General features: G+C 50.3%; 1 protein-coding gene across 5 annotated transcripts; it reads right to left on the bottom strand.

Moving 5' to 3' along the window:
• Positions 1-2,347: 2,347 nt before the first annotated feature.
• On the bottom strand, positions 2,348-17,131 carry IL1RL1 (interleukin 1 receptor like 1). Of its 5 annotated transcripts, XM_036355404.1 has the most exons (12): positions 16,389-16,523; positions 15,684-15,836; positions 15,393-15,595; positions 14,419-14,629; positions 13,505-13,679; positions 13,252-13,414; positions 11,939-12,010; positions 10,553-10,694; positions 10,318-10,463; positions 6,661-6,807; positions 5,571-5,738; positions 2,350-2,774 (listed from the first exon to the last, which is right to left on the bottom strand). In XM_036355404.1, the coding sequence occupies exons 3-12, from the start codon at positions 15,451-15,453 to the stop codon at positions 2,416-2,418; spliced, it is 1,644 nt and encodes a 547-aa protein (XP_036211297.1). In that variant the 5' UTR covers positions 15,454-15,595; positions 15,684-15,836; positions 16,389-16,523; the 3' UTR covers positions 2,350-2,415. The 5 variants fall into 5 exon arrangements, with proteins under 5 accessions (XP_036211298.1, XP_036211297.1, XP_036211296.1 ...); XM_036355405.1 differs by lacking the exon at positions 15,684-15,836 and having other exon boundaries at positions 2,348-2,774; positions 11,939-11,983; positions 16,389-17,131; XM_036355403.1 differs by lacking the exon at positions 15,684-15,836 and having other exon boundaries at positions 16,389-17,102.
• Between the last annotated feature and the right edge of the window lie 1,328 nt (positions 17,132-18,459).

Genomic DNA, 18,459 nt, shown 5'->3' with positions numbered 1-18,459 from the left:
CCTTCCATGCCGCAGCCCCTCGCCCAGCACGTTCTGTAACATTCTGTAGCCCTTCCATGCCGCAGCCCCCTCCCAGCACGTTCTGTAACATTCTGTACCCCTTCCATGCCGCAGCCCCTCACCCTAGCACATTCTGTAACATTCTGTAGCCCTTCCATGCCGCAGCCCCTCGCCCAGCACATTCTGTAACATTCTGTAGCCCTTCCATGCCACAGCCCCTCGCCCAGCACGTTCTGTAACATTCTGTAGCCCTTCCACGCCGCAGCCCCCTCCCAGCACGTTCTGTAACATTCTGTAGCCCTTCCATGCTGCAGCCCCTCGCCCAGCACATTCTGTAACATTCTGTAGCCCTTCCATGCCGCAGCCCCCCTCCCAGCACATTCTGTAACATTCTGTAGCCCTTCCATGCCGCAGCCCCTCGCCCAGCACATTCTGTAACATTCTGTAGCCCTTCCATGCCGCAGCCCCCCTCCCAGCACGTTCGGTAACATTCTGTAGCCCTTCCATGCCGCAGCCCCTCACCCAGCACGTTCTGTAACATTCTGTAGCCCTTCCATGCCGCAGCCCCCTCCCAGCACGTTCTGTAACATTCTGTAGCCCTTCCATGCCGCTGCCCCTCCCAGCACGTTCTGTAACATTCTGTAGCCCTTCCATGCCGCAGTCCCTCACCCAGCACATTCTGTAACATTCTGTAGCCCTTCCATGCCGCAGCCCCTCACCCAGCACGTTCTGTAACATTCTGTAGCCCTTCCATGCCGCAGCCCCCTCCCAGCACGTTCTGTAACATTCTGTAGCCCTTCCATGCCGCAGCCCCTCTCCCAGCACGTTCTGTAACATTCTGTAGCCCTTCCATGCCGCAGCCCCCTCCCAGCACGTTCTGTAACATTCTGTAGCCCTTCCATGCCGCAGCCCCTCCCAGCACGTTCTGTAACATTCTGTAGCCCTTCCATGCCGCAGCCCCCTCCCAGCACGTTCTGTAACATTCTGTAGCCCTTCCATGCCGCAGCCCCTCCCAGCACGTTCTGTAACATTCTGTAGCCCTTCCATGCCGCAGCCCCTCACCCAGCACGTTCTGTAACATTCTGTAGCCCTTCCATGCCGCAGCCCCCTCCCAGCACGTTCTGTAACATTCTGTAGCCCTTCCATGCCGCAGCCCCCCCCAGCACGGTCCCACGGTGGGTGCTAAACCCCATCAGATAAGACTACACACCGTGAAGTCTTAGCTCTGTAAACGGCGTGTGTAAGTATGAATTTACCTTTAGAAGCAAATACATAATTTTAGGGTGATAGATCTATGGATTATTTTTATTTATTTTCTTCTTTTATACTTACTGTTCTGTAATTTTTACAATGAGGAAAGTATTTCTATAGACAACAACAATATATGAAAGAAATTATATTTATTTATTTAATATATTTTTATTGATTTCAGAGAAGAAGGGAGAGGGCAAGAGAGACAGAAACATCAATGAGAGAGAATCATTGATTGGTTGCTTCCTGCACGGCCCCGACTGGGGATCGAGCCCACAATCCAGGCATGTGCCCTTGACTGGAATCGAACCCGGGACCCTTCACTCCACAGGCAGACGCTCTATCCACCGAGACAAATCAGCCAGGGCTGTGAAAGAAATTTTAGAACTGAAAATAATTTGATTATAATAGCAATTGGGTAAGATACCACAATACATTAGGCAATGATAAAACTAAGCTTTGATCAAATAAAATATAATAAATTCTGGCATATGGGAACAAGATTTACTACCAACATTCTGCACAAGGGAATCTGCGTGTTCTTCCAGCTTATATAAAAATTTAACTCTAAAACTGAGTTTGATGTTCAAATGCAGGAAATTGACAAGGATTAAGGAGAGGACAAACAAAGAGAGATGAAGAGGAAGGGCACAGTGAAAGACCCCAGGCCTGGACGGAGAAAGACCAGCAAAGGAAGGAGCGAGGGCCGCAGGGAGGGGCGGAGTTGGGGTGGGGGGAATAACATTTGGAAGCATTTTGTAACCACCCAGAGTCAGGGGAAGGAGGTCCGGATTCTAGACAAGAGCTGGGGCTGAACACCTTTGCCCTTCCCCTCTGGGCCCCCACGCCCCACTCCCAGCCCTCTCCCTGACCCCCTCTCCCTCACCCCCCACCCTCAGTCCTTACCTCTCTCCCTTCCCACCCCCACCCTCTCCCCTCCCACCCCACCCTCTCCCCTCCCACCCCACCCTCTCCCCTCCCACCCCCACCCTCTCCCCTCCCACCCCCACCCTCTCCCCCACCCCCACCCTCTCCCCTCCCACCCCCACCCTCTCCCCTCCCACCCCCACCTCTCCCCCACCCCCACTCCCACTCCCACCCCCTAGGGCCGGCCCTAGGCGGTCCCAGGTGCAACTCCGGCGCATGCGCACATCCGGGAGCCATTCAGGGAGCCGAGAGGGCCGTCTTGCAGGGAGGCTTGCTGGGCACAGGCATGTGGTACCGAACGCGCTTCCAGAACTTGGAATTCAGGGACCGCTTGTTGGCCACGTGGTCCTCCCGCCACTTGATGGTGCCCTGGACTTGCACCAGGTGCTGCAGGGACCGGGGGAGCCCCGCGAGCTGCAGGCCGCCGGGAGCCAGCACCTCGATGAGGATGGCCTTGGCGTCGCCCTGCACCAGGGCGCTGTGCAGCGCCACCTCCTGCTCGTAGGCCAGCTCCTCGCTGTGCGCCGCTGCGGGCGCCAGGACGAAAATGTGCCGCCGGCTCTTTCGGATGTTGGTCTCCACCGCCGTGGCCACGTCTAGGAATGAAAGACACGGAGGAGGTGGCCTGAGCTGCGTGTTAAGTCTAATGCTTTCGTCCATGTTCTGAACTTAAAACATTGTTATCTGGTGTGAGATTCTGACACCATCAGTCCCCCTATTCGGAAAAGGCTTGGATCCAGAGCCCCGGGGAGTCTACCCCTTCCACTGGGCCTCCATCCCCCTCCGCCAGGTAGATCAGCCCTCAGGCAGAATCCAGGCTCATTCGCTGCACAGTGTCTTTCTAGAGCAGCAGTTCTCAACCCCTTTGGGGGTCGACTAAGACCATCAGAAAACACATATAATTACATATTGTTTTTGTGATTAATCACTGTGCTTTAATTATGTTCAATTTGTAACAATGAAAATACATCCTGCCTATCAGGTATTTACATGACGAATCATAACAGTAGCAAAATTACAGTTATGAAGTAGCAATGAAAATAATTTTATGGTTGGGGGTCACCACCACAGGAGGAACTGTATTAAAGGGGTGCGGCATTAGGAAGGTTGAGAACCACTGTTCTACAGTATCCATTTACATGTTTTAGAAGAGATTAGAACTTTAACTCTCATTAAGGAGTGCACACTCAGGTCCTGGCCCGGCTCAGTGGCTTGGAGTGTCATCCCTGCACCAAGAGGCTGCGGTGAGGTTTCCCATCAGGGCACATGCCTAGGCTGCTGGTGCTACACCTAGTCGGGGCATATAGGGGAGGCAACTGATCAGTCTGTCAATGTTTCTCTCTCTCTCTCTCTCTCTCTCTCTCTCTCTCTCTCAAAAAAAAAAAAAAAAATCAGTGGAAACATCCTCTGGTGAGGATTAAAAGAAAAAGAGTGCCAACTCGGGACCCTTGTTCCTCTGAAGGACTAAGTCTCCAGGGAGTCCTGGATCCCCTGCAACCCCGTGACCCCTGTTTGAGAGCTGGATGTGATCCAGACTAGAAAAACCTTTAGGAAGACAGAGGCCCTTGGCAAGTCGATGTTTATGAAGCATCAGCTCCAAAGAGATTTCAACTAACATCGGGGTGGACTTAGATAAACATTAAAACCCAGTTCTCACTGCAGAGTGATGCGTGGTTAAGAAACCCAGCGCGCGGCAGAACAGCCCCACATATTCCCGAGAGGGGCTGAGAGACTGCCAATTTGCTGAGTCTGAGATAAGGAAGGAAATGTTAAACAGAGCCGGACAGAGGGACAGAGACCTTGGGCCAGTCAGGATCCTAACAAAAAACAGGGCACACTCAGAAGGACAGATGAAAGAGAGTTTATGTGGGCAGAGCCAGGGAAATCGATGAGAGGCGGGGCAGACCCCCAACCCTGGCAATATCAGGGAGCAAATGCACTCTCCAGTGTGCGAGGAAGGAAGCAGCTATGAAGCCAAGGAGTGGAAAGGCCTGAGGAAGGCCGGCAACAGGAGCCCTGCTCCAGCAGAGAGAAGGGCAGCTACCCTGGCAACATCACCCAGGGGCAGCTCCCTTTGGCCAAAACCAACGTGGAGCCAAGGGCGAGGGAGTGGTGGGTCTGTAATGATCAGCCACCCAGGGCCGCTGAACGGGGTTGCAGGAGCAAATGGAAGGTCTCTAGCAGGGAAGAAATACACTGCATCGGTCAGTCATTGACATTTTCTAAGGAGAGAGTCAAGTTTGGTGTTATTTTGTTGTATTTCATTTTGCTTTGGCTGTAGTAAGGACGGAGGACACGCTTGAAGGGGAAGTAGAAAACTTTTCCAAATGAAAAACAGTGAGCACCAGTGAGCTGGCATTTACACTCGACTGGGAAGAGTTATAACTAGAAATGAGGTTGATGAGCCTGGGAAAGAAGAGATGAAGAGCTTGCGGCCAGATGTGCACATGGTGTGACATCACTGCCAGCTGCAGTCCCTGCAACTTCTTGGGCGGACCTGTAATATAAAGAGACCATTTGCGCTCCCTGCCTCCGTGGACAGCCAGTGGGAGAGCTGGAGGAAGAAGTGCGCCCCAAGAGAAGACTTAGCTTTCCGTTTCCTCAGGTGTGCATCGTACACGTCTCCCAAGCCCTGCCTAGGCGGTTAACATCACTCCAGCATGCCAGGGTCACCAGATTCACCTGCTGTGTGTATCCTTTAATGTGTAAGCATGTGAGCTCCTCTTTTCAGTAGAAATGCCATCAATTTGATTGGACTCCTGCTCACTGTGTTCCTGCCTCATCGCTCTCAAATACTTCCTGGCCCCTGAGGAATTAGGAAGGGCAAGGAGGGCTCATGTGATGCAAATACAGAGAAAGATAAGAGCAACTACTGAGCTGCTGGGACTGCGACGCTGCTTCCAAAAGTGCATGAAATCGACTAGGAATATCAAGAACAAAAGACACAGTCTTAGTTGTTCTTGTGAGAAGATAAATTTGCAAATGTTTCACCATCATAAGGAAAATCATAAATATTTTAGGCAATGACTCTGGATAGTAGAACAAAATTTCATGGTTTTAGAATCCCCCTTCACATCTTCTAGAGAGAAGTAAGAGATGTTGAGTGATCTTAGTGGTGGACATGGGAAGTAGGAGAGTGCCCTGCCAAGTCCACATGCTAAGGGTGCCTTCCCCTGTCCTCACCTCCCTGGTGCAGACCTCTCGATCAGGGCGACCGAGGGGCAGGAGGAGCGAGAATAAGCATCTCCTTCCTCTGGAGAAATAGTGAAAGTGACCGTTGTTGGGCCTGGAATGATGACACTAAGTCTTTATCCATCGCCACGATGAGACCACCCTCCCTGAGCCTTCTAAGGAAGTGTATTTCTGTCCTTGATGTATGCTGATAGTGTTACCTTCTCCAGGTAGCAGATCTCGCCCATAAATGCATAAGCTGTAGCCACATTTATTTTCAAGAACGTCGGGCAGAACCTGGTGAACAAAGTACTCCACAGAACAGGTCCCCTCCGGACTGTCCTTGTGGGTCCGTGGGTAGATAACATAAGCGTCGTAGATCTTCCCATCTGAAAGGGAGAGCAGAAAGTACAACTTTAGTATTTGATTCTAGTATTCGCCATCAAGTTTTATGGTTATTGATGAATGTATCCAACACCCCAAAATATTGTAGATTCCAGATGACAATAGTATGCTGCCACAAATGTCATCAGAAAATCAATCTTAATTCCAAAACCTCCTCCTTTTTACTGTCCCAGACGGAATGAGAGAGAATGGGCAAGAGGCTGGCAGTTTAGTTCCAACCATATTGTCACATTTCATCAACAGATATGTATAGTCATGGATAAGGTACGCTGTGCTGTAAGATCTCGATCTTGTCTTTTGTTTGCCTGATGCTTCCCCTGGGGAGGTAACATTGCTAAAGGCTGATAGTGGCAAAGGGAGTAAAATGTTTCAGGGAACTGAGTTTCCAAAAGATCCAACAAGTAGCCCGAGTGGAGTGGACCCTGTGGACCAGCTGAAGCCCATCTGCCTCCGAGCGAGGTATTCACAGGCAGAGGCAGAGGCAGAGCTGTCTTCTTCCATGTGCATGCCCCAGGCCTTGGTCAGACGGTGCAGCAGGGCCCCTGCGCGCTGCTGGACCTGTCTGACCTCTGCACGTCTGGGAACAGGAACAATTTAGTTAAGTTTAAATTCCAAAATGTGTAAACCTTTCTGGGACTTGGGCAGAGTCTGTTACTGGGGCTTTAGTAGGAAGCGCAATCTATCGGGGAGGAAGTTCGAATTGTTAAGTTGCATCTGAGAATCACAAGGAGCGACAGGCAGGATGAAGAATGGCTTCTGAGAGGACCCAGAAAGGTTTGCGGAGCACATGCTGGTAAGCAAAAGGAAAGCTGGGCTTTGTAGCATAGCCATTAAGAGAGAGGGAAACAAGTAACAAAGAGTTATTATGGTACCTTTTCTTTTGAAGAACTCGAAACTTGCACTTACCGTTCCTGGCTTTGTAAGGCCTCGCTACGTCCCTCCAGAGAAGAATAACCTCAATCCAGAACACCTTCAGCATTATCATCATGATATTAATTAGCATTAACAATATGCCAAATCCAGCAAGCATGTAGTAGGTGCTTTGACGATCAACTATTCAAAAGATGTGGGAGGACAAAAATTATTACTGTGAAAACGAGCATACGAGGCATAGAGACACGTCAACTTAACGCAGGTAGGAAATAAAAGCATATGTCAGAGGTTTTTAGACATATGGACTGGGAATGAAGACTTCCTGCAGGAGGCGGTCCCTGAAAAGGCAAATTGAGATTGCTGCAGAAAGAACTGTGTGACTCCTGGCAAGAGACAGCGCTGTGAGCACAAGGGCAGGGGTGGGAGCATGTTTTTTGAGGAACCGAGTAATTCAATTTGGGGAATGAAGATCTGTTAAGAATCAAGGCTACAGCCAAGGCATTTCGCCTTTATTCTGAAGGTCATGGGAGCCAACGAAGAGCGTTGTGTGAGTGTTAACAATGAACGTGACTTTCAAGCAGGATTAATTTGATGGCGGTGGAAGGCTTGTTTCTGTGGAAAGAAACTTGGAGTAGAGTGGGCGGCAAGTTTCTGCAGCTTGGAGTAAGAGAAAGGAGAGCAATAATGAGAAAGGAGTGGACGAGCCCAGTGTTGGGGCACTAAGGAGAACGCGTCAACAGGTCCTGGAGATTTCTGAATCTGGAGTTGGTAGCTGGAGGAGTGGGGAAGAAGCAAGAGCCACTTAAGCCTTAAAGCTCTCTGGTAGAGCAGTCAAAGCTCCGGGCTCTAGGTCCCCCACAGACCCCTTACCTCTCTTACGGTGAACATTATTTAGCCATCACTGAACTGTAGCCTGCACTCATTGCCCCACAAAATACATTTGCGTGATGGTCCCCATCTTCAAGGACTGTGACAGGTATGTGCAAACTGAACGTAAGAGCTGTGACCATTAACGGTCTTGGTGGCTGTTTCAGGTTTACCTCCCCCTTTGGAACTGCTAACTGCCATGTTTTGCAAGTAACCCCACTTAGTGATGTGCATGAGAAGAATCTCAAATGAGAGTTGGTTATATAGTTCTCCTTTGATTTTCACCTTAAACCTCAAAGCATGGGCTCCCAGGTTTGACATGGAAAAGCACGGGCCCATATTCAAAATTCCCTCCGCTTGCCCACCACTTCCTGCGCGCCCAACACCATGAGACCAAGAATGGCCAAGACAGACTGAGGAAGACAAGCACCATGGACGTCACTCAGATGTGGGATCTAATGAACAAAATGAACTAACAAACAAAATAGAGACAGACTCATGGAGAGCAGGTCACAGCTGCTGGGATGGGGTGGGGCAGAGTGTGTGGAGGGGAGAGATTGAGCAAAAGGGAAAAAAGAAGAGAAAATTCATGGACATGGACAACAGTGTGGCAATTGCCGGAGGAGGGGGCTGAGGAGGGGGAGGAGGGTGAAGGGGATAAATGGTGGTGGACGGAGACTTGACTGGGGTGGTGAACACACTGCACAGTGTACAGATGTGCTGGGGAATGATGCACCTTCAACCTGCATGGTTTTGTTAACCATTGTCATTGCCCTCAAAACACACCAGAAGTATATCACGATGCATCCTAGTGAGAGCCCTCCTGCACCACCAACGGAAGAGGTGACACTTTGAACTCTGTTAGAAGTAAGCAGGGCACCTACTCCTTACTCTGCAAGTCAGCAAACAGGCGGACTGGCGCTTACCCTGCCTCTCCTGCAGGCACTGGACCAGTTAGGGTCACCGAGCAGCCGGGGGAACGAGGAGAAATTCCATTTCACAGCGTCCCAGCTAATGAGTGTGAAGGTGAGCGGAAGCTTGGCCGCGGTGGGAGGAGGGAGGAGGGAGGACGGTGTACAGGACTGACCGGCGGGCTGAGGTCACGGCCAGGGCAGCCAGACCTGCGCCTCGTGCCTTTGTGTGATATGAAAGCCACAGCACTGCGTGTGAAGTATCTTGTTAAAACACTTCCATCTGAGCCTGACTGTAAAGGCTGGGCCTGTCAGCCTTAGAAAGAAATGGAATCCTGGCTCGGGTGGCAGGAATGATGCTGAGTGAAATAAACCACATATAAAAGGGCAAATATTGTACGAGTCCACTTACATGAGGCACCTAAAATAGGCAAAAAAAATAAATAAATAAAAAAGAGAATGGCCAGGACGCTGGCAGAGAGCTCACTGTGCCACCAGCGGTGTAAGCGAGTGCTCCCTCGCACAGGCACCCGCCACAGGCCTCCAGCTCCCTCTCCTACAGCTCCGGCCCTGGGCGCAGCTGCCACTTCCAAGGAAGGAGAGAAGTTAACCAGGACATCAGAGCAAGTGGCTCTGTGCCTTCCCAGGTGTCAGGGCCTCATCTACCCGTTAATGTTAGTAAAGTGCAATATGTTAATTAGACCGGACGTCCTTCCGGATGAAGCTGGGGCTGCGAGGGACACTGGGGTGGGTCCCAGGTGCCAGAGGGAAGCCAGTGCCGGCAGCGGGGCTGGGGGTGGGGGGCGAAGGCCTGCTCTTGCGTGCATCTGGCCTCTCGTCAGTGAGTAAAGGCCTGTTTTTACGAGACGACTGAGCTCTGACTACTCCCTGAAAGTGCTTACAAACGGAGCGCTGCCTGCGTGTGGGCGTGGCCCTGGAACCCCAGACCTGGGCAAGCTTTGGCCTCCCTGCGCCCCAGTTTCCGCATCTTTACAATTAGAGGGTAGTAGCAGCCCTTCTTACGGATATTGACTTTTAACTAAGGGGAAATCAAGTGGAAAATAATTAGGTCCTGGTACGGAGGAAACAATAAACATGTGTAATAATATTATTATTATGAGTAGCTCATATTTATCAAATAATATTTAATAATAAGGGGATATAGGCCTTTTAAGTTTTTGTTTTTAAAATTAAAGATAATGCTGTAATTTCTTTTATTCTATGATTAGAAATAAAGAAATTCATCATGACAGTACAACAGTAGCAACCATTTTTGTTTAATTTACACAGTTGTTGAGACAGAACATAACCACGTTGATTTGAAGAAAAACAGGTGAAAGGTACCAAATACAGATAAACTAGAAGGAACAAAACACCAAGTACAGGGAACATGAAAGCGGTCCCAGCCCCGGTGCCAGAGAACGTTCCGAAAATGGCAACATAAGCAAAGCACAGGAATAAGGTTTCCTCACTGAACGAACAGAAATTAAATACTTCACCATTTCCTTCACTTTGCCAGCTTCACTAACAAAATGTGTGCTTTTTATGGCAAAAATACATTATAAAGGGGCGATGCTTATGGCATGACATGTTCCCAGACTGCTGTCTTCTTCCCCACACTGTGCGCACGGCGGCTGCGGGGCGGAAGCAGGAGGCCCGCGGAAGCCAGAGGCGGGATGGGGGCGGAGCCGAGGAGGAGGCGGAGGGGAGAAGAGGGCAGGGGCGGGGAGGGAGGCGGAAGTGGCGTGGAGAGAGGCTGCCGGACCCTTGGGAGGCGCGCCTGCAGGGTCGCGTGCTGCAGAGGAGACCGCCTCGCTGGGAGGCCGCGGGCCTGCGGGCTGCGCTAAGAAAGGCTTTCAGCTCGCAGCGGGCACGGCGGGCGCGCGGCCAGCGCCTCGGAAGCACTCCTTACTTGGCTTTTTCCTCCTGAGTCTCAGCGAGCGCCTTCGCCAGCCGTGGAGGTTCATGGCCTTGCAGTCGTACCTCTGCAGCAGGTCCTCCTCCCTCACCTCCGCTATCCTCAGGACGGCGCTCCGGCAGGTCAGCGCGCTGCTGGAACTGAGAGGCCACTGTTACCTCCGAGGCTATTTGCCGGTCGCCGTTGTGTGGGAGGCCAAGGGGGTGTTTCAGCTTCACTATGAAAATACCTTTGATTTTGCTCTTGCTCCTGCCAAATTCTGGCTTCGCTAAAGTTCCTCACGTTGGTCCCGTTCACCTGCCACACGACGACGGTCAATATCTGCGAGCCTTTCCCAAAGCAGGCGGAGCAAGTGATGTCCGCGGCTCTCCCTGCAGGAGAAGAAAGTGGCCAGTGATAGTAACTGCTGCAGACAGTGGCTACTTCATGTGGAGGAATGGCTGGCGCCCATTCCCACCCTGCCGCCCGCGCCGCCCCTCCCGTTGTCTTTACGTCCCTCGCAGTTGGGCTTGGAGCTCAGCCCCTCCGCTCGCTCGCACCGAGGGGAAACCAGAGGGACAGTGCCTCCAGCCTCGGCCCCCCGCTGTCCTGCCGTATTTCCCTTCACTGTGCGCGGGCTTTTCTGCGCAGCTGCCCTCCCGCGCGCAGTTCTCTTCCATTCGAGTTCTCTTCATCTCGCTCCGGCGCGTAAAACTGCTTTCCCTGACCTGGCTGCCATCCCAGTAGCCATCGCCCAAGAGCCCTCTCCTTCCAATCCTTCAGTGGAGGCTCCCTCCCTCGGGCCTGAGGCCTCCCCCGGGGGCCGAGGACATGCCTCCAGCCCTCCCTTCCCCCTCCGGCCTCTAGAATTAGGTGTCTGAAGAGAGAAAAGGAGCTCAGGTCTCTGCACGGGGACAAGGGTGTAAACGAGCAATGAGAACACAGGTGTTCCCTAGCGGTTGCGGCGACGTGGGACACAGGGAGGAGTCCCTGAGGGAGAGGCTGCCTGCTGCAGTCCCGGTGGCCCTGGGCTCCCTGCAGCTGTGCTCCTGCTGAAGGGGGGGGGGGGGGGGGGATGGGTCTTTGCAGAGGCTTGCATTTGAGCTTCGTGTTGAGAGGTGAGAAGTGAAACAAGGGGCAGAAGCAGGCACCGAGGTGGAATGCCATGGCCGTGTCACAGCCCGGGCGGTCGGGGCGATGGGACTGGCGTGGGAAAGTGGCTGCAGAGGAGCCAGCATGTGGGTGAGGACCAGTCGGCGGGACGTCCACATGCAAAACCTTTGCATCCTCTCCCCCACCTCTGGGGGGACCAGGAAAGGCGGAGAAGGAGAGCCTGGTCCTGGCTATCACTGAATATTCAGACCCTCGGGCACGTCATTGGTCCCCTTTACAAGCGTAAGGGGACAGTTTCCTTCCGGACAGGAGTGACAAGGGCACAGGAGTTACAAAGTTGACTCCAGAGTAGGTGCCATGAATGGCTGTGACCACATGGCCCCTCTCCTAGCCAGTGCCGGGGCAGGGCTGCCACGGACACCTCATGTAACCCTCAGGACGCGGGGCGCGCCGGCCCACCTGGGGGTCTCAGGCCAGCGGGAGGGGGGCAGGGTTCCAGGCTACAGTTACCGAGTTTTCTTACCGACTTCCACGTCCCGGGTCTCGTTTTGTAGAGGTGCTATTATTTCTGGAAACAATGAAAAGCTTTCGTCATCTTGAATCAAAGACCAGAAGAGAATACAATGTTAGAACAGCTTTTGGATGGTCATCAATATAAACATGTATTTCAAATTTCTATCCTATTTCATAGCAATGCTTCTCAAATTTTCTGACGACAATGGCAGCAAATACAGACGCAAAGAAATAAAACTTTAAAATAAAATAGCATTTTCCCTTACTACTGATTATGCTCTTTGATATTTTCTATTCTCTTTTATCTCATTACACAAATACTAGTCCAACCCATTAATTAATCGTACAACCTAATAGTTGTCAGAAAAGCACACTTCAGGGAAGGGGAAATCAGAACACCCATGAGAATGATCAACACAGGAGCCCCGCTTCTGCTGCCTCCTCCTCACCACCACCCCCCAACCCCCAATGGCCCAGCCTCTTGGGAAGTACTGGGCCTGTGGCCTGGCACCCAGAGACCGAGTGCGGGCTGGTGCCCGGGTGACTGTGTGCCCCAGACTGGGCCCCACCACTGAGGGCCCATGGTTAGGAGCCTGCGGTTCCGCTGTGAGCCGTGATGGCTACTGGAGCGTGGTCCACGGCGCCTTTCCCTGTGGGAGCGGAGAGCCCACCACAGCCTTTCTCCGCGTGGTTCTGCCCCAGGAATCACACACAGGCCTGCTTCTTCCACACCCATGGCCAAGCCAGGCTAAGGGACCATCTGTGTCCACATGACACTCTTGATTGCGATATCTTTTCCCTGAGTGGGCTTTTGTGGAGTTTAAAATAAATTGGAAAAAATTTATAATTAAGTGACCTACTTGAGGCCTTTGAGGATGTTGAAAGTATTGCAAAGCAGGGCTGAAAGCCACTTGACAACACTCAGGTGTCTTTATAAAGGTTCTCACTCAACTTCTAGTCCAGTGAGTTACATCAGAGATTAAGTGGACCTTTTCTATTTACAGAACCTTTGACGATAAATTGGGGAAGAAATGTTAATCTTGCTCTTCAAATAGTTGTACTGCCGGTCAAAAATGTTAAGTTAGCATTCGATCACATTATCTTTGAAAATTAAGTAAAAAAGGGAAGAAAAGGTGATTTTGGGCTAGTAACACCGTCTCCCTCTGGAATGTCTAAGTCTTGATAGTGGTGACGGCAGAGATGCCGACTGAGGTGCTGACTGACGCAGGTGGAGGCCAGGGCGGCGCAGGAACTGCAGCAGCAGGGCCACTCCCCCCGCCCGGTCTGCTGGCAAATGCTCCATGTGCTAACCTCTGTACTTACGGTGAAAGGCGAACGCTCTGGTTGCTGTCACATTGTAATTGACTCCATTTTCATTGTGCATAAATTTGCATGTATAATCACCCGTGTCCTCGTTAGTTGCATTGTCAATCAGCAAATAAGCCTCTTGTATGTAGTACCTTGATCCTTGAAGAACTTTACAATTCTGAAATACAAAATGCCATTCCACTCTCAATAATCCGTAACGTCCATCTTTTTTGTGTAACTTTCATTTATTTCCCCAAATTTCCTTTACCTTAAACCACTCAACAGGTGCTGTCCAATTGTAGCGCTTAATGGTAGGACAATATATTTTGGAATTTTTTTCTGAACCAAAGGTTTTTGAATATATCAGGCCATTTGGAATTTTGCAGCCTGGTTGTTTCTTATATATGGTGACATTCACATGTCCAGTCTTAACGAAGGTAGAACTATCAAAATAAGTCCAACAATTTTAAAAAGTTACTTAGCATTATGAAATGATTATACCCAAATCTGGTTTATATTATTTTATGTAGATTACAGATGAGGAAATTGAGGGACAGAGAAGTAACCTGTAAGCATCCAGCTGACTAGTGATGGAGATGAATCTGAAATTGGAACTTGTCTGCCCTCAGAACCTAGGCACCTAACTATGCCCGTCCTGCCTTTCAGTGAAGTTCATCTGACATTTTGTCTGGACCAAATACAGGCACGCAATCAACACGTGTAGCAGCCTCTCTGCAGAGTGAATAACCTGCAGGCACATGACCTCACATCCCTCGCCAATCGCCTCTCAGGTGCCAGGCATGGTGATGACCCTCCCGCGCCCCCGGCAGGCCCACGGTGCCCACTGCCTCGCTTACTGTTTGCTGTGCTGATTTACTCTCTCTTCCAGCCAAAACTGAGCAGCTGGTCTCAATTTCTTGGTCACTAGGAAAACTAGGTTTTTTTCTAACTGAAAAGACTGGGCTAAAAATTAATCCCTGCAGTTTTACATCCAAGTAGTTAGTTCATAACCACGTACACCCCAACCCGAGCATGTTCCTAGAAGTACTCTGTTACTCACATCGCTTTGCAAAGTCAGCCATACCAGAAAAGTCTATAAAGAGAAGGAAAGTGAGGGCAGCTCAGGCTACCACCTCTTAAAGAAGAGAGAACAAGCCTAATGATCATGGTGACTGGTCCTACCTTCTGACAATGCAAGTGTAAACTCCAGAATCCTCAACTTTGGCTGGGAGAAGCTTAAGATATTCCCCTGCAGCAAACACACGATTTCCTTTCTGGGTGGTGACACTTCGGTTGGTGTTTGAGTAATACCACTCCACAGGGTATTGATAACTTCCTTCTCTAGGACATCTCACAAATAAAGCCTCATTTTCCATACCCCTGAATGATCTGCCTGCAAATTAAAAATATGAAATGATTGTGAAATGATCGTATAAAGATCACAATTCTTATACTCTAGGATAGTCCCCTCTAGGGTTAAATTGAGAAATGAGCCACTCACTTTAAGTATCACTTTGTGATACTTAAACTGAGAAAGAATAAGTAAGTGATTAAGATCTTTTATGAAATGCTCTAATGCAGTGGTTCTCAACCTTCTGGCCCTTTAAATACAGTTCCTCATGTTGTGACCCAACCATAACATTATTTTTGTTGCTACTTCATAACTGTAATGTTGCTACTGTTATTAATTGTAATGTAAATATCTGATATGCAGGATGGTCTTAGGCGACCCCTGTGAAAGGGCTGTTCGACTGCCAAAGGGATCGCGACCCACAGGTTGAGAACCGCTGCTCTAATAGGTACCAGAGATTGGAGGGTCAGTGTGGAGCCACGTCCCCCAAACTGCTCCCGTGGGAAAGGCATGTCCACTGTACACAGGCTGTCACCCCAGCCACGTGCAGTGCCCCCCTCATGCAGGGCCCTGGTAAGCTGTGACATAGCTGAACATGTAAAACCATGTAAAACCAAAACGATGAAATATCTACGAGGAACTCATCTTCACGGATTTGTAATGAAGAATGACTATAGAGCATAAATAAATTCCAGGCTACAATTCAACTGGAATGACTGTAAGCAAGCAGTTTAAAACAAGGCAAATGTTCTTGAAATTACTTAATTTAAAACATTTTAAATTACAGTTGCAAAGCAATACATACTGATTGAAGCTGCTGTGAAATGTATAAGAACTGTTAGGATTGCCAAGACCCGAAGTCTCATTCTTGGTTTATCAGCTAGAGCAGCGTTGCCAACTGACTTGAAATTATTCAAGTTGAATCCCTGACATATGACGGTAAAGGTCTCCAAGGAGGTCGACGGTGCTACTAGGATTTATCACTGGAAAGAGTCATCAGTCTCTCCACTGAAAGAAAATCATACAAAATCACTTGTGAAATATTTACACCCATGACTTTTACTCGCTTCATTACACCCAGGAGAGAGGTCCACACCAGGTGGTTCTTGTGCAGAAGCATGGGAAGCAGCGGTTTCAGGAGAGCATCGCTGTGCTGTGCTTGGACCCGGGACCCGGGACCCGGCACCCGGAGAACAACCTCGCAATGGCCGCTCTATTTCACTGTCTATTGACAATGGACTGAAAGAAGCTAAATTAAAAGAAAAGAAAATGAATTTGTATTTTTGAAGAAATTAAAAACATAAAATTTGACAGACCCTGGAAAGCACAATATTATCGATGTTAACATAAAATTACAACCATCCATACAGGCTGGCAGCTGCGTGCACAGCCTGGCCACACTCAGGCACACGCAGACAGTCCTCCAAGCGCCACTCAGGTGTGGGAGCGTGAGGGGTGACGCGTGACTCCAACAGTTGCCCTGGACACTGCACCGACCCTCAGAGGGCCGCCCCTGCCCTGCTCGTCCCCAGGACGCACCTCGGCTTTCTGGAGGCACTGGAAAGTCTGTGGAAAGCAATTACACACTCTCCTTCTTTCCTTCAGCCAAAGAATCACTTAACTGTATCTTTTTTCTTTAAAAGTCAGGGGAGGGATGGAACCAATATAGAATTTGACAAATATAAGAATAAGCACAACTTTTAAGAAAGCACACTTCCTCTACACTTGGGTTGTTGATACTTTTTATTAAATGAGTAGACAAGCTTTTAGCACAAGCTTTAGGTAGGTAATTAATGCTCACCCGACTGTAGGACAGCTCAGGATCGCGGCTCCGCTGCTCCCGGGGTCCTCACGTTCCAGTGAGCTCTTGTTCCAAGGGAGCCCGGAGACATCCTCAAGCCAGCACCACTCCACCCACCACTCCGCCCACCACTCCACCCACCCTCAACCTTGATTTGGGGCCAAAATGTTGCCTAAGGACAACATTCCTTCAGAGAGGAAATACTCAAAATGCCTCCCTCTGTTTTAGCATCAGGTTCTCAAACTAGAAAGTGCTTGCCATTTACCACCCTGACCTTATTACCCTTTTGGTTCCGAATTAACTTGAGTGCTGGGGCCTTGCAACCGCCCTCCCAGAATCCTGGAAGTTTCCTCTGGCTCAGCCAGTGGGGGCAAATGAGAGTTTCAAAAGCAACCCCAGGGTCAAGCCTTGAAGCAGGCAGGCCTTGGAGAGAGCCTGCAAATGTTTTGTTTATGGTTCAGAATGTGATGCAAGCTCATCCAAAAACAGCTTCCAGATCCTTAGAGTTAAGTCCCTGCTGGTGTCTCAGTTCTGATGGAAAAAAGGAAGGTTTTCTAAGGAGCTCAGGGAACTAGAGGGAGGCGGTGAGTAAGACGGCCGCCCCAAGGGCAAGGCAGGAAGACATAATTCTTGGGCTCCCGTGAAACCAGTTTTAGCTCTGCATACCTGGGATGACTCTATTTGAGTAAATGCAGCTTAATTCTGAAAGTCATCGCTTCCCAGAAGGATTCAGGGCCTAATTCCAGACCAGCACAGCATTATTAAGAATGATACTCGCTGAGCTTTTCCTAGAACTCTCTCGATGCCAGGTAAGTTCTAAGTGTCTCAAATGTACTGACTGCATTCCCATGAGGCGGGTGCTATTATTAATATTGCAATTTACAGACAAGGACGCTCAGGCACAGAGAGACTAAGCAACTGTCCAAGTCACAGACCTCAAAGAGGGAGAGTCAGAGCTGGAACTCATGCAGGCTGGCTCCAAAGGCGAGGTGCCTACTTACAAGTCCTAATGCCACCAGGTAGGGAAGGTTAGGAGAGGACCGCTGCCCAGGGGGGTCCAAGAGGTTCCGGAGTGGACCACTGCCTTTCCTCACTGCCAAGCCCCGCCCAACCTGCACGCAGCTGATGAGATTATTAGTCGTGTGCTCGGACTGAAGACAGTCTTGTCACTACTGGAAGACCGAAGATGAGATGTTTGGCATACATTTGGGGAATTAGGTCCACTCCTTGTTAATCTCAAGTTAGTTTTCAAAGTTCTTGACCCTGGGGAGGGGCACTAACAGGAAGAGAGCCGCCTGTCTGGCAATGACTCACCTCACTAGCTGTAGAGGAGAAGCTTTCTCAGACCCTGGGGCACTGGAGGATGACGAGGCTGTAAAAAGATAAGATGCCTGATGGGTCCCTGACTCAGAAAAGATACGTATCTGAGAACAGACCAAGGGCAGAGCAGCTTTCATTCGGTGGCTGCCCGGGACCCTGGCCCCTCTGGGGCTTTACTTCAGGGCGCTGACCATCCTGGGCCCAGGCACCGCTGAGCATTTGTAACATCGGACATTAGCCGCCTTGTTATCGGACTCTGAGCTCCCGAAGGCCGACTGCGGACCCCCCCCCCCCCCCACTTCCCTGTTACCCTGGCAGCAGCTGCAGGTAGCTGTCCCCCTCCTGTGTGTATAACCAGCAGCTGGCGAGGGGGCCAGAGCAGAATTTCCAGGGTGACCTGCTGCTCCCCATGCTGCCGGCAGGACGGGAAGAAAGGCTCAGCGAGGACGCAGCCCTGCCTCCTAGGGGTTGGATCCAGCAGGGCAGGCGCCTCGGCCCCTGGTGTCCGGTTTCTTTGTTATTATAAAAGATCATATGAGTTTTGGCCCTGAGGACACAGAATCAGGAGCAGGCAAGCTTGGGACAAGGTCTGGGGAACCATGAACTCTACATAATGTTTTGCTACATAAAATAATACAATCCTAGCCCTAACCGGTTTGGCTCAGTGGATAGAGCAGAGGTGGGCAAACTTTTTGACTGGAGGGCCACAATGGGTTCTTAAACTGGACCGGAGGGCCGGAACAAAAGCATG

The sequence above is a fragment of the Myotis myotis genome, unplaced genomic scaffold (assembly GCF_014108235.1).
Source record: "Myotis myotis isolate mMyoMyo1 unplaced genomic scaffold, mMyoMyo1.p scaffold_m19_p_22, whole genome shotgun sequence".
Classification (NCBI taxonomy): domain Eukaryota; kingdom Metazoa; phylum Chordata; class Mammalia; order Chiroptera; family Vespertilionidae; genus Myotis; species Myotis myotis.
The sequence above is the reverse complement of the archived record's forward strand: the minus strand, read 5'-3'. Positions and strand labels throughout refer to the sequence as shown.